General features: G+C 32.3%; 2 protein-coding genes across 2 annotated transcripts in view; both read right to left on the bottom strand.

Moving 5' to 3' along the window:
* The window catches only part of EYA4 (EYA transcriptional coactivator and phosphatase 4), a 356,489-nt gene extending 336,350 nt beyond the window's left edge, over nucleotides 1–20,139 (bottom strand). Inside the window, exon 1 of the mRNA XM_051997772.1 lies at nucleotides 19,937–20,139. The gene's annotated coding sequence lies outside the window, so the exon portion shown is untranslated. The remainder of the gene's footprint in view (nucleotides 1–19,936) is intronic.
* Nucleotides 14,257–14,926, bottom strand: LOC127562228 (ubiquitin-conjugating enzyme E2 C-like). The gene has a single exon (XM_051997786.1). It carries the CDS (start codon nucleotides 14,811–14,813, stop codon nucleotides 14,271–14,273), a length of 543 nt encoding a protein of 180 aa, XP_051853746.1. The 5' UTR covers nucleotides 14,814–14,926; the 3' UTR covers nucleotides 14,257–14,270.
* Nucleotides 20,140–23,416: the final 3,277 nt, after the last annotated feature.

Genomic DNA, 23,416 nt, shown 5'->3' with positions numbered 1-23,416 from the left:
TTGCTTATGCTAAAACCTGTTGGAGCCACGGGTAAGAGTTGGGTGAGATGTGGACATCAAAAGGTACATGAGCAGCCTTAAAAGGGGCTCAGTAGAGAGATACTAATCCTCCCTGAACACCTCATACAGCTATGCATACATAGTGCTGTGTAGATTCACAATCCACATAAACCCATTCAACCAATATAACTCAATATAACTCATGTGCTTCCTCCCCAAACCCCTATACAATGAATTTCACCAACTGTGGCAAATATTTCTTCTGGATTTTCTAACATTGTTTGGATTCCAGTGGAACATACAAAGACTATCTACCAGTTCTCCTTCATTATTTTCATAGCTCCACTTCCAATTTTATATTTCCTTAATTAAAATACCTTATGCCACTTTTGATGTAGTTTTGTGTTAAGTAATATATTGTGACCTGTTCCTATACTTTGACATTTTCAATAATTCAAATATGATAGTACTCTTGCTTTTTGGTGAATAGTATCACCAGAACAATATTGGTGTCAAAAAAATGTTATTTTAGGAAGACATTTACAAATATTTTAAAATACCATAAAATTTCCAAAGAACAAATAACTTTTCTTCTGTACTTTGTCCTGTACTTTGTTCTTCATGGTCCATATTCAAAGTCTGCTATATATATGACAGCATCTATATTCTCTCTCTCTCTCTCTCTGCATATATATATATATATATATATATATGACAAGCATCGTGTTCTGCCCAACAGTTGCATATCTTAATCTAGATAAAATGCATTCTTCATCTACTTGGTTTTTCCTATGTGGATAGATAAGCCAAACTCTTTTGAGCTTAGTCATTATTTAGGTGCTCTTCAATATTCTGTAATGAGGACAATAACATCTATAGACAAAAATATCTGGAAGTAATTAATGGATATACATCTTCCTAATTTATATCTGCATATGTCTAAATCATTTATTTGATCATCATATCAATATAATATCAATAAATCCAAGGAATCATGAAATTTTTTGATATATACATGACCGATACTTCACAGAGAATCTTTAAGGCAATATTGGTTATACCAAATAAAGTACTTTTATAATTAAATAATAATCATAATGGTATTTTGATTTCTCTGAATCTTTTGGTCTATTTGTATTACTATAATATATATATATGTATATATATATAATATAAATAACATTATTTGTATCATAAAGGATAGAATATCTTTGGGTTTTTGTGTTTTTGTTTTAAAGAAATTGGGTCTCTATCTTTCCCAGATTGCTTGTGAAATGATTACTCATGGGCCCAATGCCACTGCTGATTGGCATAGCAACTTCACCCTGCTCTGTTTCCAATCTGTACTGGTTTTCCATTCCTTAGGCAACCCGGTCTGTTTCCCCCACCCTCAGGGTTAACGAATAGTCACTAACCTTAATATAAACACAATGAATCTCAGAACTTCTAGCAAAACTAGACAGCCTCATTAATAACAGGAATTATATACAATCATACCTGGTTATAGATTATCATTTGCAAAAATCTTCCAGTTCCCTTCTTATACATTTATCAAGAATGTCCCTAGGAGTATAGAGCAATTCTTTTTTCTCAAGCCCTTGATGGTCTAGAGTTCTGGGCCTGAAGTCTGGAAGACCTGATTTCAAATCTAGTCACAGATGCTAATTTGCTGTGGGGTCTAAGGTAAGTCATTTATTTTCTATTTGTTTCAATTTTCTTAACTGTAAAATGGGAATTAAAAAAAAAAAACTTACCTCATAGGATTGTTGTAAGGAGCAATTGGTATGTGTATTTATATACATATATGTATATGAATATATATATGCAGATTATCTATTTATAAATATAAAGCACCTAGCTTAGTACCTGGCACATAAAAGGCTCTATATAAATGTTTATTCATTTCTTTCAGTAAAAATAAAAAAAAAAAAAAACCTAAAAGTATAGAAAGGGAAAATAGGCATGAGTTAATTGTTGGAAAGATTTTTCTTATCTTGAATATGTAATAATAAAGTTTAAGATTTTTTCCATGACTTTTCAAGAAATCTTAAGAATTATCACAATACCCTCAAAAGTGTGTTGCCCTGACCCCAGACACCTCTCTATTTGTCTCTCTCTCTCTTTTCTCTGTCTCTCTGTCTCTGTCTCTGTCTCTCTGTCTCTGTCTCTGTCTGTCTAACTCTCTCTCTCTCTCTTTCTCTCTCTCTCTCTTTCTCTGTCTCCCCCCATCTGTCTGTCTCTCTTCCCTGTATGTATTTGTGTGTGTATATGTATGTATATATATATATACATTATATAAATATATGCTCATGTACGCATGTATACACACATAAATATATGCTATATGTATATGCATATATGAATATGCCTGATTTAATCTAACTGGTCCTCTGATCTTTGTTGTTTTCAGTGTCATTTCCATATAGTATTATACATTCAGGTATCATTTTAGAGTCCCAAAGTGCCAACTTTACTGTCCCTAATCCTGAAAAGACTTGCTTGTAAAAATATTTTCCTTTATTTTTTTTTTGGTTCAATTGCTATCTCTCAGTTTCATCCATCATGCCCTTGAGATGCTTTGATTTGTTGTTTCTCACATTAACTTTTCTTTAAATTTATTTTACTTTCCACTATTTCTTCTAGTTGTGACAGTAAATATAAGCTACATATATAATATATTATCCTTTTGCAGAAACAGTAGCAACCCAAATCTAGTTCATTTTCTTGCTCTCTATAATCTGCAGAAAAGGAATCTGTCACTTTAACTAATGAATCAATTAATGACAAGTTGAGGTATAGTATATAATTTGGGTATCAGGGGACCCTACATTCAAACCAATAGTTAAGAAGAGGGCATGCACAGACTTTCCTAAACACATCTATGTGTCATCAATGCTCACCAGAGGATACTTAGTCTACAAACTTCTAGACTACTATTTCAAGTTCTCTCAGCTTATAACAACTGGGTACTGTGTTCAGGTTTGGTATAACTTTAGTATAACTTAAAATTTGTTCCAAAATTATTCATATAAGAAAAAACCTTTTATCTCTCCTCTCAATTCTCATTCAATAGTCTTCATTGCCCAGTTTCATTCATTCAATGGACTTAAAATAACTGACTTTTAAATAGCAAGTTTATTATAGCAAAGCAAAGTTTAAAAATTAAACTAAAGAAATATGAAACTCAGTCATGTTATTAAACCTTCTAACAGCTGTCACCATGCCCAAGGAAATGGGGGAGAAATATTAAAAAAAGGATTTGTGTTTTTTGGAACCATGAAGTTGAAACTGAGAAGTAAGAGCTAAGGGGAAAAATGTTTCCCATATCATGACACCCCTTTGCCCAATCCTCTTCTTCCCAGTTCATGACTGTTCTCAGAGGTCATTCACATTAGCAGATATATTTTTCACACTTTTGATTGGTAACTTACATCTTAAATTCTGGCATCAATAGATTAAAGGAGCAGAGACAAGAGAATTGCCAAGAGTAGCAACCACATGCTACCTTCATACTCCACTGTCAGATGAGGTATCTTCTCTCACCTTTTGCTACAATATTTTACAACAGAGTATTTACTAGAAAGTTGGGTTCCCTTAAGCTATTTCTCTCTGTATCTTAGTATATGCTGATTGAAGTGGTTTTTAACCTTTGTGGTTATTCTCATCATGATAACTGAGCTATGTTAGTAAAATTTCCTTAAGAAATGGTGATGATCAATGTCCATGTCCATTATTCTATCTATTTCTCATTTTTCTTTTTCAACATCCACTTTAAATAGGTCAGGCAGGAATTGTTCTCCTTGTACACATTATCTTTTCTTCACTTTTATATGACTACTTTTGTATCAACTTTGTTTTAACAAGTTTGATTATATACCGGTAATTTTGGAATAACTTCCATATCATTAAGGAGTCATTTCCTTTTAATTAAAGTCTAATTACTTCATTTTATGGTATTATTTTCTGCTTTCCCTGTCCAACATATTAGAGCTATTTTCTCAAAGAAAGTATTCATTATTTAGAAGTCTTCTATGTAGTCTAAAAAAGCCTTTCATCCATCAATCAACAAGCATTTATCTACTAGGTACTGTGCTAAGCTTTTGATCTCTCATTCCTTGCTCCTTAGCAACATATACCAAAATGTTGTTGTTATGTTTTTGTTGTTTTTTTTTTTTTGCCGTCCTTACATATGTCCACTTTTACATCATTTTCTCTTAGTATCAAAGACTATGCTAATTAAATTTGAAGGATCTTCTTAACAAACTTCATTCCCCCAATATCATTACTCTTTCTAAACTTGCTTGTTGCTATTAATGACATCACCATGCTTCTAGTTACTCAGGTTCATAACTTTGGTGTCAGATTCATACTCATTCACCTTATCATCTTCATGGCATTTCTTGAATATTTCTCCTTCTTTTCTTCTGCTACAACTATTACTCAATTATCAAGCTATAATCATTTGTTACTATCAATATCTTTTAAATGGCCTTTTAGGCTGAAGCCATTCTCTGACTATAAACAATCCTCCATACATCTTTAAATCATAGATCTGATCATGTCATTTCTCACCCCTCTATAGTTGAATTTCACTGGCTCCATGTGACCTCCAAGCTCATCTAAAAAGTCCTGAATTTAGCATGTAAAGCTATTTACAACCTTGTTTCTTTCTGCCTTTCTCATTTTTTAACCTACCGCCCTCCTCTCCTCCCGCCTATAATGTACAGTTAGCCATCTACTTGCTACTTTTCATGAACAACGTTCCTGTCTCTGCTTTTGCTCTGACTCCTGTTCTCAATATCTGCAATGTTCTCTCTTTTTACCTTTGACCTTAGGAGTTTCTGGTTTCCTTTAAGATTTCATTCAAACAATGCCTTCTGCAGGAGGTCTTTTTTGATTCTCTCAGCTGCTGGTCCCTTTTGGTTCAAGGTCACCTTGAGTCTACTCATGTATCATATAGACTTTTACATGTAGATACTGTTTCCCTTGGTACAATGTAAGCCTCTTGAAGGTAGGGACTATTTCATTTTTGTGTTAGTATTGCCAATATCTAGCATCTGACATAACAAATACTTATTGATTGATTGATTCTTCATAGAATTTCTCTATTTTTTCATCATTTACAAAAAAGATTTTGATTATAAATTGCAATTATCCTAGTAATGTTTTTGCATATACCTTTCACATAGCAAGTTCTTCAGAAATGATTGTGGAATTAGTTTTGTTTCAAATAAATTTTTGTCCAAATAAGAAAATAAGAATATTGTAAAAACTAAAATATAACTCATTGTACTTGGAATTACTATGGTTACCTACCATCTGTAAAGTTTTCTTAGAAGTAGAACAGAGTTAAGAAAATGCTTTGGACTTATAAAAATGTTTGTGGGCTAATACATTTTTGAATCTTTCTGTGAGGAGATGCTTTTGGTTTTGATGACCAAATTGTTGTATCACTTTACTCTAGTGATACACATGGCAGCAAAATATGACAGTTAAAAATAAATATTCTATTCCAACTCTACTTTTTTAGTCTATAATTCCATAATTTTTTTTTCAATTTAGTTATGATGGTTCATGTCAACTCAATGTAGCTTTGGCTCTGAACCAGGCTCTCCTTCTTTCTTTTAATTTAATAAAGGGAATCTAAAAAGGCTTAGTAATGTTTTAAGGTATTAAAACTTTTGTACATTTTTTTTCTTTTTTTGATACTGTGAATAACAAAAGACAAAAATAAGTAAGCTGAATGATGAATGTTTCTACTGAGGTAAAATATGTTCTTTTGAATGCAATATGTTATAGAGTATATTTTATATTTTTGTCATGGGCTGGGTCCCAAGAAATAGGAGTAAGACTTTCCATCAGAGATTGAGTGGTGACAATGTTTGAGGTGATGAGAATGGTTTGACTTGTCTGCCATATAATATCTCTCCCTCAGGGTGCCTTTTTGCCTCATCTTGACCAGCTTGCCTGCCTAAAGGGAGATATGGTTGAGAGAATTAGACACATTTTACCTTCACCATCTTACTCATGGGAAAAATATTATCATTAACACAAATATGTAGGAATTAAGTTAAGCTTCTTATATTAATTCCAAATTGATAACTATCCCACATTACAACCCTAGTTGATATTATTCATTATCACAATTTATTATTGTTCATTTTCTTGGTTTTCTATGTATGTGTGTATATGTACATGTGAATACATATACCACATATATACATGTGTGTAAACTCAGACATACACATATGTATATATTGATGTTCAGATATATCTCTATATATTCATATTTATATTCTTTCTACTTCATGCCTTTCTATAACATCAATAGCACAGGAAGTATCTAGTGAAAAATTTCTTCTACAAATGCAGACTGGCACTTGCTCTACAATATATAGTCATATACACACATACACAAAGTTATATAACCACATATTCATGTAATATAGATGTACAATTCTTCATACCATTATAATAGAGAAAGAGATGTATGTCTTTGTGCATATATAAACGTGTTAAACATAAGAGTTGCATATAGGAAAAAAAAAAGCTAAGTAAAATTATTCGGATTCCTTAGTTTCCCCTATGTGTAATTATACACACATACAAATATGTGAGTATCCATATATATGTGTAACCCAGGCATTTCTAACATATTATCTTGTTAGAAACCCATCTTTAACATTTTGACATATAAAGTTAGCAAATGTGAGTTAAAATAAATCCTACTCCTAACCTACTAGACTTTATTGTTGCCTAATACTATTTAGTAAAGTCCCTTTTTTTTTTTTACAATGATAGGGAGATGTAATACTTTTCTTCATTGAGAGCCTTGACCATAGATTTGGTCTCATGAATGAACAGCAATGTCATGTATAAAACTCGGGTTAAAATATGCCTGTAGAATATGTTAAGTTGTAAAACCCTAAAGTAAAATAAATAATTGGACCATAATCTAACCAGAATTTGTTCTTTTGGATTCCTTCATGTGTATTTGAAAGAAAGACATAAATTGAGACATAAATTAAATGTTATGAAATGTTGGTAATAATTAGTGGACTTTATTTCTGCTGACTTAATTTAAAAAAAAGTATAAGAATCTTTGTTTCCTCAAGTTAAATAATATCCTATTAGATTTGACCCATATTGTTTAAACTCTCCCCCTCAAATATATGATTTTAAAAAGTCAAATATAAAATTGCAGAAACACTTATTTCTATCTTATTTTTATATAGCTACTAACTTTTTTTGAATTTGTGCTAAGACTGCTTTTCTCACAGTGGCTTTTAGTCTCAGTGCATTCTTTTACTTTGCTCTGTCAGGGATAGCAGAGATGGCTTTAAACCAAGATCTCAGAGGTGAAAGTAAACTAAAGCTATTCAACCTATCATTTCCTTTCTGAGAGATCATTTCCTCTTGGCACCAAGGGCTTTGCTTTTGTCTTTCAACAAAAATGTTGCTTAATCTCTATGCACAGTCTCAAAACATAATGGACCGTGGGTTTTCAATAATTCCTGCCTTTCTGCTCCCTACAGACATTTTTTTTAAAATGAAAAGTCCTGACTACTTACAGTTTAAAAACAGAAACACATCATCAAATGAAACTGGACAGTTTGAATATACACAGTAAAGACAGGTTACTGGTTTATTTGTTTAGCCAGCTCATGTTTCTTGGGAAACAATTAGACTACCTTTCATGGGATAACTTGTCTCTAGGACTTAGATGTATTGTTATGTTACTGTCCTGTGTGAACCTGCAAATAGGTATCCATTTGCAATCAACAAAAGCCCAGAATGGACCTTTAAATATGACCTAAATATTTCAACTGCATCTGATTTGACATTATTTTAATTATTTGATTATTTTGCATTGGCCATCAGTGCAATTTTTCTTTCAGTGACTATTTATAACTAATTAATCTTCTTTTCTAACCTAAGGACCATTTTCTATCTTTCCAACATATATCAGAGAGAAATATGCCCTCTGATTTGAGTAATGATAACCCCAACTGTCTACTTCTCTAACAAGTTTAGTATAATATATTATACTGAGATTCAAATATAGAGTAGGAAACTTGTTTTTCTATTCTAGTGCTTTCATTGGTATTGGGTCAGGGCCTCCAGCAAGTTATTTAATTTTTTACAAGTAACCTTTCTTACTTGTAAAATATTAAGAGGAAATGCAAAGCATTGTATTAAAGTTTGGAATACAAACATAACAATGACTCAGACCCTCACTCAATTTGCATCCTACAGAAGAATGGGTACAGAATGCACTTAGATAAAGGTAATATAATTAATCAACAAGCATTTACTAAGTGCCTAGTATGTGTAAAGAACATATGTCCAGTGTTAGGAATACAAATATAATGAATGGAACAATTTATACTCACAAAGAGTTCACATATAAGATATTACCGGAATTACAAAGAATAGGAGGAGGCAGAAGACTTGCAGAAAATGTGCTCTGGGAAAAATTGAGGCAAAAGAATTTCCATTAAAGTGAAGATGTGGGAAAGGGAAGTATCTAAAGAGTTGGAATAGTTATGAAGTTCAATCAAGTAATACTTATAAATTATTAGCAACATTGGCATGAAAGATAATTGAATTTAGAGATAGGATACCACTAAGGAATCTTTGCTAAATCATACTTCACAATTATTCTTCTATACTTTGTATTAAATGAGAGGGTACCCACTAAATACAGAGGAAGCCATTTAGCTTATGACTAGCTCTTGAGTGTTAGAAAATTTTTCCTGATATCAAATCTAAATTTGTCACATATACTTATTGTTCCTAGTACTAAATTCTGGGGACTACCTTAACCTTTTTTTCATTTGTTAGTCCTTCAAAGCTTGTTCTCATATGACATAGGCCTTAATTGCCCAGTTATTCTTTAGATTGTCTTTAGTTGATCAATGTCATTCCTAAAGTATGGTACTCAGAACTGAACACAATAGAAAAAAGCTGGAAATTACAAGATTTCCCATCAATTGACAATGACTAAACAAGTTGTGACGTAGGATTATGATGAAATATTAATGTGACATAAGAAATGAAGAACTTGATCATCTTAGAAAACCATAGAAAGACTTGTATGAAATAATGAAGAGCAAAATGAGTATCATATACTGTATACTATACATTGTAATAGAAATATTGTTTTAAGAGTAACTTTGAATGAATAAGTTATTTTGATTATTATAAACATGCAAATTAAGTATAAAGGACATAACCAGAGAAAGAACTGATAAATAGATGTATGTATAGAATAATTTTACATATATGCAAATATATGTATATACATATACACCTAGATTTATAAATATATTTGTATCACATTATTTATCTTTGTTATTGATTTACTTTAATCATTTATTTATTTTTGTATTCTTGTGTTTTATTTATTTTATTATTGTATTCATTTATGTTATTTTATTTTTATTAGTTATATATTTATATTATATAAACATGTCTATAAATCTATCTATATCTTTGTGTGTCTAATGATAATCTAATGGAGAGCAGAAAAAAGAAATTTAAATGACATTTTTATTATATATTTTAAAAGAATAACAAGTTATGCATAATATATTTTTGGTTTTATGTGCAATTAAAAAAAATTATACTATGTTACAGAAATGCTGATTTTATTCCATAAACTAAAAAACTTAACACAATAATTTAAAGCTACCCTGACAAAGGCAAATAATGGGCATACTAAGTTCAAAATTTTAAATGTAATCTCTATTGAAAACCATCTTAGAAAAAAAAAAAAAAGAAAACCATCTTAGATTCTGCCTAACACTCTAATCTGTCAAACATTGTTTTATTTTTTTATAGAGCTTTTTATTTTCAAAACATATGCATGATAATTTAATAACATTGACTCTTGCATAGTCTTGTGTTTCATAGCTTCTCCTCTTTCCCTTTACCCCCTTCCCCTGGATGGCAAGCAATTCAATATATATTAAATATGTTAAAATATATGTTAAATACGATATGTATAAACATTTATACAATTCTCTTGCTGCACAAGAAAAATCAGATCAAAAAAAGAAAGCAAATGAGTAAGAAAACAAAATGCAAGCAAACAAAAAGAGTGAGAATGTTTATTGTGATTCACATTTAGTTCCTATAGTCCTCTTTTTGGGTGTAGATGAAGGCTCTCTTTATCACAAGATCATTGGAACTGGCATCAATCGTCTCATTGTTATAAAGAGTCATGTTCATCAGAATGGATCATTCTATAATATTAATGTTATTGTGTACAATGATCTCTTGGTTCTGCTCATTTCACTTAGCATTAGTTCATATAAGTCTCTCCAGACATCTCTAAAATCATCTTTTTGAACATTTCCTATAGAACAATAATATTCCATAACATTTACATACCATAACTTATTTAGCCATTCTCCAACTGATAGGCCTTCACTCAGTTTCCAGTTTCTTGCTCCTATGAAAATGGCTGCCACAAACATTTTTGCACATGTAGATCCCTTTCTTTCCTTTAAGATCTCTTTGGGGTATAGGCCAAATTACAATGAAAACCAAAAAATTTTCTGGGTTAAAATTTATGCACAGTTTGATAACTTTTTGAACATAGTTCCAAATTGCTCTCCAGAATGGCTGGATGAGTTCACAACTCCACCAACAATGTATTAGTGTTCCAGTTTTCCTACATCCCCTCCAATATTTATCCTTGTCTTTTCCTGTCATCTTAACCAATCTGACAGGTATGTAGTGGTATCTTAGTTGTCTTAATTTGCATTTCTCTGATCAATAGTGATTCAGAGTACCTTCTCATATGATTAGAAATATTTTTAATTTATTCATCTGAAAATTGTATTCATACCCTTTGACCATTTATCAATTGGAGAATTGCTTGAATTCTTATAAATTTGAGTCAGTTCTTTATATATTTTTAAAATGAGGATTTTATCAGAACCATTAAATGTAAAAATGATTTCCCAATTTATTGATTCCCTTCTGATTTTGTCTGCATTAGTTTTCAAACAATGTTTTTATTCAGACTGCCATATATTATTTGAGCTGTCCCTCCTAGCTTTGTGTAATCAAAAAATTTGAGAAGCACACCATCTAAGACTATATTCAAGTTATTAACTAATATTTTAAACAACATAGCTGTTTTTTCATTTGTTTTTTGTATGTGTGTGTTTATGTATGTGTATTCAATTTTCTTAAAATTCAGGTGTAATTAAAATGTTTTGTCAGATAAGATAACAGCATGGTACAATAAAAAAAATGTTGAATTTGGAGTCATCTGGAACATACCCAATAATACAATAACCAATACCTTCCTCCCCCCCCAAAAAAAATTAAACTCTATGGGAAATAAAAACAATTATAATGAAAACCAAAAAATAGGCCCAGATTGCTACCCTGATCCATATACAAAAGTGGCATTTCTACAGTCATTCATCACTATATAACAAAATGTCATTTGTTCATTTTTAAACCCTCTTTTTTGGTAGGAATTGGACATTTATAGAAAAAGACTTCCTCCCCTCTAATCCTTATCTCAAAAAAAAAGGTATTCTCTAAGTTATATTTCTATTAGAACTTTTTTTTTTTTGATCTGTTAACACATTTTGACTTTTTGGATGGGAAAGATCAAATTTTCCATTTTAGTTTTGCTACACACAAAGTTATAATGTAATAAAAATGTAGTTAAAAAACAAACAGCTAGGCATAACATATTTTATTTGGTGTGTGAATTTGGGAATTGATTTTTCTAAAACTCAGCTTCCTCATCTGTGAAATGAGAATGATAAAAATAGTTTTCTCCCAAAGTGGTTGTGAGTATCAAATAAGATAACATATGTAATATACTTTGCAAACTTTAAATCACTATGTAAAACCTAATTCTAATTATTACTTTATAGAAAAATAAAAATAAACCCCCAAAATGACTTAGTTCTGAAGCTATGGATTAATATTGCGAAAAATCTGAGTCAATTTTTAAAAATTGTCCTTGCCCTTCCCATCCATTTGAGTAAAGAACACTTTAGCTCAAGTGTTTGTTCACCTATTGGCTGAACTTAGTGGCCAACTGAAAATGAAATTAGGAAAAACATGACTCTTGTTCTTATCACTTTAGCAAACAATTTTTTAAAATTGTTTTAACCTTGTAGTACATGGTCAGTCATCACTATATGCACTACTAACTCAAAAAAGAGATACTGTTCTTTTGCCAAATCATGTCACTTTAAATGTACACAAATATCAATACTGCAGTGAAATTTAGTATCCAAATTCTGACAAGGTGTGACCATATGCATGGCAATGAAATTTCATCTGTACTCTTACAACTTCCCTTCTAAGTAAGGATGTCTATTTGGGAATAAATGGGACCTATTTAAAAGTTAAAAATCTGCTCAGGACAGTGATGAAAAAATAACGGAACTAGGAAAAAACATAAAAACTTTGGCTGTATTGCTTTGTGGATTTGTTACTCAGTGCAACTCACTGGTAATGTTTTCCAGGGACTAAATTTTTTAATCTATTATGCATGAAAAAACAAAGTTTCACTGTGCTATATATTAAGTTAAACCCTTTAAAACAAATACTATATAGTGAAAATTCATCACAATATGCCTCCATTTAACATTTTCCTGCCTATACTTTTCATTTTTTAAAATCCTGGACATGAGCCCAAAGAGGATCAGATAACACCAAAAAACCTCCAGTTCCCTGGAAAACATTATAGAGGTATTCTAGTATATTTAACTTTTTAAAATGACATTTGTTAAATTGTTAGTCGTGTATTAAAGCATGCATTTTGTGAATATGCCACCATATTTTATTGCAGATTATATATCTTAGGAACATTTACATTATCAACAATTTCTGGTAAAATATTTTCCTACCACAGAACTCACCAGTCCCAAACCATGTCAAACAATAGCATTGATATTAATAATTAAATTCTTGGTACTTGTAATATTTAGTGGTGATTTCAAAGATCCAAAATTTTAACCATATCAAAATATGAAGCACATTTAGATTAGATTATGATATCAAAAGGTAGCCAATAAAATCATCAAAAAATTTCTGATTGTTTTTGTTCCATTTTGTTTTATTTTTGACTTTTAGCGATCCATTTGAGATTTTCTTGATAAAGATAGTGGAGTGGTTTGCCATTTCCTTCTCCATATTACTTTACAATGAGGAAATTGAGACAAAGAGGGTTAAATTACTTGCTCAGGATCACACAGCGAGAAAGTGTTTGAGGTCAGATTCGGACTCAGGAATAAGTCTTCCTGACTCCAAGTGCAGCACTCTCTCCATTCTATCATCTAGCTGACTTTAGACCCACTGTTCTATCCACTGAGCTATCTAGCTACTTTTGATTTTATAAGTATTATATTCCAAAATGATTTCACCTTTCTAAACTTATTATTAACGAATTCAACTGCATATAATCATAATTTTAACTACCATTTATGATTGCAGAGTGTTTTACAAATATTTTCTCATTTGATGCTCACAACTTGGGAAACACATGCTATTATCACCTCCACTTTACAGATGAGAAAACTAAGGTAACTAGGGGTTAAGTGATTTGTTGAATCACAAATCCAGTAAGTGTCAAAGGTCATTTATGAAAGCAATGTTCATCATACCAGGCCTACTGCACCACTAAAGGGAATCAAAATCTATGCCAATTCCACAAGTAAAGAGACTAACCTTACAATCTTTTGTATTTAAATTTAATTATCATATTGGCCCTTGTTATCAGCTACCCAATTCCCTTTTTTGTAACTTTCTCACTGAGATATTTTTATGTTTTGGTTCACATGTAGAAATGACCAATTTGCAGATAAGCAAGAATTTAAATATGATGATTTCCATTGGGAACAAAGATCTTTCTCCGCTTGATTATGAGCTACTGGTAATCCTCATAGGCTGATCTGGTAGATCTCATGACTAGCTGTTGCTACCACACTTCACTAATTGAGGTTAGCTGAGATTCCTGGAAGTAGAGAAGATAGGGAGGGGGACAGAATAAGCCACTGCAAATTTCCTCTCTTTCCTAGTTAAAAAAAAACCCAAAATTTATTTATACATTAATATTGAGGGCTAGTCTAGAGTTTAAGAGAAAAAAAAAAGAAGAGTCTATGATAGAGTCCTGTACAGAAGAAAAGAGATAGAAGACATTATGAGGAAGGGAAAAAGATACACACACACACACACACACACACACACATACACACAAGATGAAGGGAAGGCAGACTGGACAGCCAGGGTCAGGGCTCTTGGCTAGTCACCTGCTTTATGTAGGTTTCCAGCAGGTACTTTTTAAAGGCTGTGGGGTTTGTCCAAAGTTCAGCAGCATGTGTGTTCAAGGGGCTATCAATGTTGGGTTCTCCCAGCAGGCTCTGGATGGATAGTAGGATGGTCCTGACATCATACAGAGCTGACCACTTGTCCTTGAGGATATCCAAACAGATATTGCCTTGGGTGTCCACATTAGGATAGTAACAAGGTGTGACAAATTTCACAGTGGGAGCATTATATGGGTAACCGCTGGGAAACTCCAAGGACAGCTTGTACCTTAGGTCTTCATATACCGTCCCAGCTGCCCCATGGATAGTTCCAACCCATTTGAAGAGATTGTCTGACTCTGGGAAGGCAGAAATTCCTTTGTCTCCCGACATCATTAGGGTCATCAACTCCTGCTGTAACCTCTTGCCAATGGACCTGCGAGCCGCGCCCGCCCCAGGCTCGGTCGCCTTACGGGAGGCGGCGGCAGCGCTGGCAGCAGCGGGGTCGCGGTTCTGCGAAGCCATGGGGGACCGGAGATAAAAGAAGAGAGAAACTCCCGGGCGGCAACTGCCTTTCCTCTCTTTCCTAATAAGGACTTAATTTTCTGAGCATATCTTATTTCCTCCTTCCTTCTCTCTGTTACTCATGAAGTTTGGTCAAACAAAAGAAAAGTTAGGTACTCCCTGCATTAAAAAGTTAATAAGTTACAGTATATGAATGTTAAGGAATATTATTGTTCTGTAAGAAATGATCAGTAGGATGATTTCAGAGAGATCCAGAGAGAGACTTACATGAACTGATGCTAAGTGAAATGAGCAAAACCAGGACAATATTGTACACAACAACAAGATTTTACAGTGATCAATTCTGATGGACAGGGCTCTTTTCAATAGCAAGATGATTCAGTTCAGTTCCAATGATCTTGTGATAAAGAGAGCCATCTGCACCCAGAGAGACGACTGTGAGAACTGAGTATGGATGACAATATAATATTGCTGTTGTTTGCTTGCAGTTTGTTTTCTTTTTCACTTTTTTCCTTTTTAATATAATTTTTCTTGTGCAGCATGATATTTGTGGAAATCTGTATAGAAGAATTGCACGTTTAACATATATTGGGCTACTTGTTCTCTAGGGGAGGGGAAGAGAAGGAAGGAAAAAAATTGTAACACAAGGTTTTGCAAGGGTGAATATTAAAAACTATGCATGTATTTTGAAAATAAAAAGCTTTATATATAAAAGTTAATTAATTAATGACTTGTGTCTGAATTAATTATGTATAAATTGTTTTGAATTTTGTTTTTCACAGAAACAAAAGTTTGGAATGTGTTTGAAAAAGGAAGCACCCTCTCTGTAAGCTTCTACATAATGTCAAGATTCCTATAAACATGAAAAAATATTTCACCATCTTTGAGGGGTGTCTTTCTCATCACTAATCTAAATCCCCTCTATAGGAACCCAAGAACACTTTCTCTTCTGATTTTTCATGGAGATGAATTTTTATTAGTAGCAATCTAAACTTATTATCATGGAGCATCATACCCTTTATTTTGGTTTATAAGAATCCTCATTTCGATTTGTCTTCAAAATAATTTGCACTAAGGAAAATCAGGCTACTCCATTGGAATAGAAATCAGGCCCAAAGCTATATGACTAGCTATTATGAGAGTCAGGGCAAGAATAAATGATAAATCAATAGACTGATCATCATTACAGGAGAACCAGGGAATAGTTTAAGCAGGGAGCAGAAAGTGATCAAAAGTTTTTAACAGAACAACTTCTAGAATCAACCAATTTGAATTATGTGCTGTTTTACATACTAAATAATTCAAGTTTTACATTTAAATGCTGTTGGTCAGATCATTGTTCTATACTTACATATTACTGAAATTACAATTTATAGAAAATATACACATAATTCCAGTTACCCCATTTTCCTCAAAAATGGATATTAGGGTGTTATTTCTTCTTTTCTATCTTTATAGTATGATGGAAAATTACTCAATAAGTCACTCCTTTTTCTGGAGTAGCATAACCATTCTAGAGTCTATAAATGACAACTTCAGCAGGAAACAAAAAGGTAATAAATAGTCTCTGTGTTGGGTAATTACATGTCTTTATCCTCACATTAACATTAATATTAGCATTAATAGTAAGAATCATTATCTTCAGATATAAGTAATTTTAAATACATAATTTTGAAAAAAGATATTTTTTCTGTACTCTATAATGGCAAAATCTATAAGCTTATTGAATAGTTTAAACTAGATTAATTTAACATAGGCCACTTATCAGAAAAGTTAGCCAAATATTGAGATGTCTGGGAAATGGATCAAGTAAATCTGTTATGTGTTTGTCATAGGGTTCAGCTAGAACATTGATTAGATGAATATTCCAATGGGAGTCACTGTTGAAAGTATCTATATTAAAGACGAGGTTTTTGATAGCCTAGAATTAGAGATTTAGATCTGGAAGAAACTATATAGGTCATATAATCTCATTCACTCATTTAAAAGGTAAAGAATCTGAGGCCAATAGAAGTGAAATCTTTTCTCCAAAGTTTTTAAAAATAATTTTTGGGTCTGATGGAAGAGCAACTTGACCAAATAGATTTTGTGTAAGCAAATGTGGGTTCAAATCTCATTTCTTCCTTTTACCACCTTGCATAACATATTTCACTCTTAAGGTTCCTAGTTTCCTCCTCTATAAATGAGAATTTTGAGAGAGATGGTCTCTAATGTTTCTTCTAGCTATAAATTTATGATGACCTTATTAAGAACTGCAAAGTACACAAAATCTACTCTTTTTGTCCATGAAGGTCAGAACAATTTAATCCACCCAGGTATTATGACTCTTAAGCATTTTGTAATCTAATAATCCTAATTAAATGTTTTCATGGAAATTTATCTTTAATTGTGTTTTTATTGCAGTTTGTGAAGGCAGTTAGATGGTGCGGTGGGTAGAGTACTGGCCCCAAAGTCAGGACTTGAGTTCAAATCTGACCTCAGGCACTTAATACTTCCTAGCTGTGTGAGCCTGAACAAGTCATTTAACCCCAATTGCCTCAGCAAGAAAAACAAAAGAATTTACTTTATGATATTTATGTAAAAATTCAGAAACTTCTTAAAAAAAAAAAACTCAAGAGATTCCACAGTAAGATGAGTATATTTGGACCAATAATCCTTCATCTCCTTGTAAATAACTTTGATGTATAATATCTGCAGAATTTAGACAGAAAGTACCATGAATCAATGGAATCATAGACTTTTAAAAGTGAAATCCTACCTTAGAGGTAGAGTCAAAAGCCATGAAATCTTGATGTGATTTAAATACTACGAAAATGAGGGGACAGAGAAGTCAGATGACATATTCAGGTCATATAGTATTTGCTGAGGTCTACAGCTGGCATTGAAAGTTAGTTCTCCTGACTCATAGTCAAATGATCCACATTGGTGTCTATAGATTGTCAGCAATGGCTTGGCGGGGAGTGGGGGGGGATGTTGGGGGGAGTATTAGATTTGATAAAAGAATTCTCACCACTGAAATTGTGGTAGAGAAGAAAAGATGAAGGGATATTGTTTTTTAGTGGTTATGATTTTTTTTCCTTCAGTAGTTTTTTTTTTTTGTTTGTTTTTTTTAAGACCTCTCTTTTACCAAGAGGCAGAGTGGTATAATAAGTTGAAACTAAATGTGGAGTTGGGTTTGAATTCTGCCTTGGATACTTATCAGCAAGTTTCTTAATTTCTTTGGCATTCATTTTCTCATTTGTAAAATGAGGGGATGAGACTCATTGACATCAAAGGACTTTCCCAACTCTAAATCTATGGTTTGGTAAGCATAGATTTTCTCACAAATCAAGAAAAGACAGTATCTATTAAAAATAGGATTACTATACCCTGAAATGCACTACATACAAAATGAACTAAAATAATTCCTCAAAACTTTTTAGTTGTTTTATTTTTTTTTCTTCTTGAATTTCGTAAGATTCTATCATGAACCCAAAAGAAAGAATTCATTTTGATGAAAAAAAGAAAAAACAAACCAATGGTTTAGCATTTTGTAATCAAAGTAACCAGCTGATTAGATGAGTTTTCTACTTCTCAACAAATTGTTTTGGCATCATGTAAGCACTGTTGAAAATAAATATTTAAGAATAGGCCAACATTCACTGCCAGTCCCAACTCGGAAATTCACAAACACATTTTGAGCTTTATCAGCACAAGGTGGGTGATGTGGGTGGTGTGTTCCACTTGCTGGAATATTCTGACGTTTTAAATGTGCCATAGTTCAAGTGTTGAAAGATATTATAAAGCACTTACGTGTATTCACCTTGTCAGATTGCTCAATTAGCCTCACATTTATAACCTCAAAATTTTGACAAAGATGGGTGATTCATGCAAGATCAGACTTTTAGACAACAAATGATTTTATTATATGTAGTTTTTGGAGGAAGCATAGAAGAAAATAAGATTTAAAAGAAAGAAAGATTGAAAACAAAGAAAGACAAATTATATATATATATATGTGTATATATATTCATGTTATATACACACACACACATATATGTCTATATGTATACATAGAAAAGAGATGCTTTTATTCTCTTTCTTTTTTTTAAGTATCAGAAAGCTTCAAGGAAACTTTTTTTTTATTCTATGACCTTTTCACCTTTTTATTTCTGAATCATGCTGTAATAAATGACTTTGAAGGAGCAGTTACTTAGATTCTCCTTTGATTCTATTTTCTGATACTTTCCTCAATACAAAATAGTAATTTTTGCCATATAAATATGCTGTGTTCACTTTCAATGTCTTCATATTTGAATTTTCCACAAACAATAAATTTCATTGCTTTTGTTTTCATAAAATAGTTTATCCAAAGCTTTTAAAAAGTACTATGAGTCTAAAATGCAGTACATTCTGCAAGGTGAAAAGGGTTAGGATATGTTCTCTGGGGATTATTAAAAATCAAAAATATAGAACATAAAATCAGTATTTAACTTTTCTATTCAGTGGAGCTAGGCAAGCACTGGAGTGTTCAGAATTCTAAATTAATCATATTCAAGAATGTATGTTTAGCATAAACTGTTCTTAAAATTTCCACAAGAAAGAATTGTTCCATAAGTTTTTGAAGACAGTTTGGACCCAAAAAGTGGTTTTTGCTTACTCATAGAGACCTATATCTGAGGCAAGATGAATTCCATTCCTTTCCTTGCTTAGAATACACATATATAGTAATTTATCAAAATGATTACTTTCATATGCATATGTGTCTCAAAATTAAGGCCTATATTACACAAAAACTCATCTAAATAAAAACAAGCAAATGAGGCATACATATTCAACAACAACAAACGTATACAATGTGTTTTAAAATATTTAAAAACAAACCAAGCAACTACCTTGTAATTAATTTTAAAGAACTTTCATTTGGCGAACATTTATATTGGACAGTTTTATGCACTTATTTAATTTTTTCTAGTCCAAAGTAAGATCAGTTTACTAAATTTTCTTAATGCCTAATGTCATGAAGTCAAAACATATTTCAATCCTGTATAAAGCCAGCTATATTATAAGACATCACTGAATGCAATGAGAAGCAAGCAGATGATTTTACCCTCAGAAAACAAATAATCACTTATAAATAATACCTTAAATGTGTTCCTTCCAAGAAGCTCCGGGAATTTCACATAGATCATTTCAATTATTTACAACATCCTGTGAGATAGGGAAGAACAGGTACTATCGTCAATCCTTGAAAAGTTTATAGGTAGATTAATAGCCTGTGCCAAAGATTGGATGTCGATTAGCAAATTCACTTTCCTCCCAGCCCTTGCAACCCTGCCACTATCGCCTTGCTGGGGAAATGCATTGAGGCTAAGTACCTCTGGTCCAGCTTTCTATGTGTCCAGGACACTATCTGAGAGAGTCAGGCACCTGATCACATAGCTCATAGTTCCAGAGGTCTGATCTAACTGAACTGTAGTCTGACACTATCTGTGAATGCTCAGATTTAAGTTAGTGCTGACCACTTGCAAAATAGTGCCCATTCCCTGTTAGCGCTTCATCAACTTAGAGAAATGTGTAGTGACAAACTTAATCTGTACATGGTCAGATTTTTTTTCAAACTCTTTTGTTTACATTTTATAGATGGGGGTATGAAGCACTAGGAAATTGTCACTTTTTCTAGAGCGCACATTGACTTAGCAGCAGGTGAAGAGAAAACACAGTCCTCTCAATTCAATGATATTCCCCATATTGACAGTTGACTAATTTCTAAAGCAAAATAACATGTGAATAAAAGTCAGCTACCCAAAGCATTCATTTTGCATATCAACTTTCCTTAAGATTCACAGGGCAAAAATCTAACAAATAAAGTATTAGAACAAAACAAAAGTGATCAATTATAAACCCATGCACTTTGGAAGCCAGTTTTTCAAATTTTAAGTTTAATATCAGAGGCCAATTTTTTTAACATTGCCTCTAGGAATTCAAAAATATTATTCTAAAATAAGCATAAGCATTCTCATAATGCATTACGCAACAGAACTAAATAAAATATTAAATAATCTCAATGGAGTTTTCAGTATGATATTGATATGTGTATACAGAGTGAATTGTGAAATATAGGACCAGGTCACAGATAAATGTTGAATTATAAACTATATGAAACTATAAAATAAAAAATAAAAATAGTTTATATTTACAAACTATAAAATATAGTTGAACTATAAATCTCTTTTTGGAGAAGAAAAAGATATAAACATCTATTAAGCACTTAAAATGTGCCAAGCACTATGCTGGACACTTTACACATATTAACTCATTTGAAAAGTCATTTTCTTTTCAGCTAACAAACTTAGAATCCTAGAGCAAAAGAAATATTGAAGCTAAAAACAATTTTAGGGATCATCCAGCATAATCCTGTCATTTTATAGATGAGGAGAATAAGTCCCAGGAAAGTGAAATGACCTAATTGAAGCCTCACAGTGAATCCATGGTAAGAGCCTAGAAACTCAAGTCTCCCAACTATTAATCTAGTGTGCTTTTCATAACAGCATATTACTCTCTCTCTCTCTCTCTCTCTCTCTCTCTCTCTCTCTCTCCCTCCCTCCCCTACTGTCTCTATCTATCCCCCTCTCCCATATACATACATATCTATCAACTATCTATCATCATCATCTATCATCTATCTATTAATCTACATCTATATGCAGATATATAGATAGATAGATGATAGTATCTAGTACTCAGATGTTTTTTTTTTCTTTGATATTTTGAAAGACGTCTACCTCAGCTGGCCCCTAGTTTTTTTTTTCCCCCTTCATTTGAGTAGGTGATAGGGACTCTTTATATTAGAGTCTGAGAAAAGCCTTTAGAAAAGTGAAAAAAAAGTAAGTTTTTAAATTTATTTTACAGTTGAGAAAACTGAGGCAAACAGAGATTAAGTCATTTGTTCAAGGTTATTTAGCTAATAAAATTGCATTTTAACTCAGATCTTTCTGCAGACTTTCACCCTTTCTCTTCTTCTTCAGGAGTACTCTAGGCCATTATCTAAGGTTAAATAGCTGAGGTGCTGACCTAAATAGATACAAGTGGTATTCCTTCAAATGAAGAAATCAGTTAAATCACAGGATCAGTCTTTATCATTTTTCCTTAAATGATTGTTAAATACTTTATAGTCATTCCTTATTTGAATCTCATTTTAAACTTCTGGAAGATTGTGTTGTGGAAAGTGTGCTGGGCCTGAAGTTCACATTTAGCCTCAGACACTAGCTGTATCACACTGGGCAAATTATTTAACCCTGTTTGCCTCAGTTTCCTCATCAGTAATGAAATCTCCTTTTCTGGAGAAGCAATTTTTAAAAATACTTCATCATTTTTGCCAAAAAATAAAATAAACCCAAACTCAAAAAGAGTTGGATATAATTGAACAACAATCACAACCCTCTGAGATAGGTATTATCATATTTCCACTTTAAAGATAAGAAACTTAAAATAAGATGTTAAATGACATGCTCACAGTCATGCAGTTGATAAATATTTTCTTATAAAGAAAGGAGAAGTTACAGGGGCAAAAAAGAAAGGAAAGAGAAAAAAAGATGACAGACATAAAAGTCAGGTCCAGTGATATTGGTTTCTCAGAGAGAGAAAAAAATTTACATACCATGTGTGCATGTGTGCATCTCTGAGTATTTGTATGTGCATGCATGCTTGTATGCATATTTGCATGTATAGATTGTACATATGAAACTGAGACATCTATTAGGATTATACATTTGGTTGAACTACTAAAATTTTTGTACAGCAAAATAACAGTTTGGTCATGTATACTTATTGTGTATCTAATTTATACTTTAATATATTTAACATCTACTGGTCATCCTGCCATCTAGGGGAGGGGGTGGGGGGAAAGAGGGGAAAAATTGGAACAAAAGGTTTGGCAATTGTCAATGCTGTAAAATTACCCATCCATATAACTTGTAAATAAAAAGCTATTTAAAAAATTGTAGGTTAAAAAAAAAACATGAAGAGAGTCAGTGCTGGTGAAAGAGATGGTTTTTGTAACTAGGAAAAATTTAATTCAAAGCACACAAGTCCAACATCTTTGAGACTCAGAAACTAAGTGCTCTAGTCATCTCTTTTAGAATGCCCACTTGCATGGGTAGAGGGAGGCCCTTTACCATGAAGTTATTAATCCAATCCTTATTCTCTATCACCTAAAACTAAGAAGAGGATTTTGTCCTTTACACAAAACTTTCTTTGCTTTCCTCTAGACATCTCCCCAGATGCTGAACACTGGCTTTATGATTCTCTCGGCAAGGAGATGCTTAAGATAGTCTTATCAAAAGCAAGAACTGTCATAATTATGATTGTCAGGATCATCCAAATTAATTACAAGTTCGAGTTGTGACACAGCCTAAAATAGCAAGAGCTGTTGGTGATCCAAAAACCACTCGCAGCAGCATGTCCGAGAGAGTATTTGGCTGAGAGCACATGAAGCTTAAAAAAGGAACATAACCCTTTAGGCCCATGCAAGCAATTAAGCTCTTTGTAGAAATGTCAGCCCCTAAGTAGGAAAAGACCTTTCAATTGTTGACACACAATTTTCCCCTAATTAGGGAGAACTG

The sequence above is a fragment of the Antechinus flavipes genome, chromosome 4, assembly GCF_016432865.1.
Source record: "Antechinus flavipes isolate AdamAnt ecotype Samford, QLD, Australia chromosome 4, AdamAnt_v2, whole genome shotgun sequence".
NCBI lineage: Eukaryota > Metazoa > Chordata > Mammalia > Dasyuromorphia > Dasyuridae > Antechinus > Antechinus flavipes.
The sequence above is the reverse complement of the archived record's forward strand: the minus strand, read 5'-3'. Positions and strand labels throughout refer to the sequence as shown.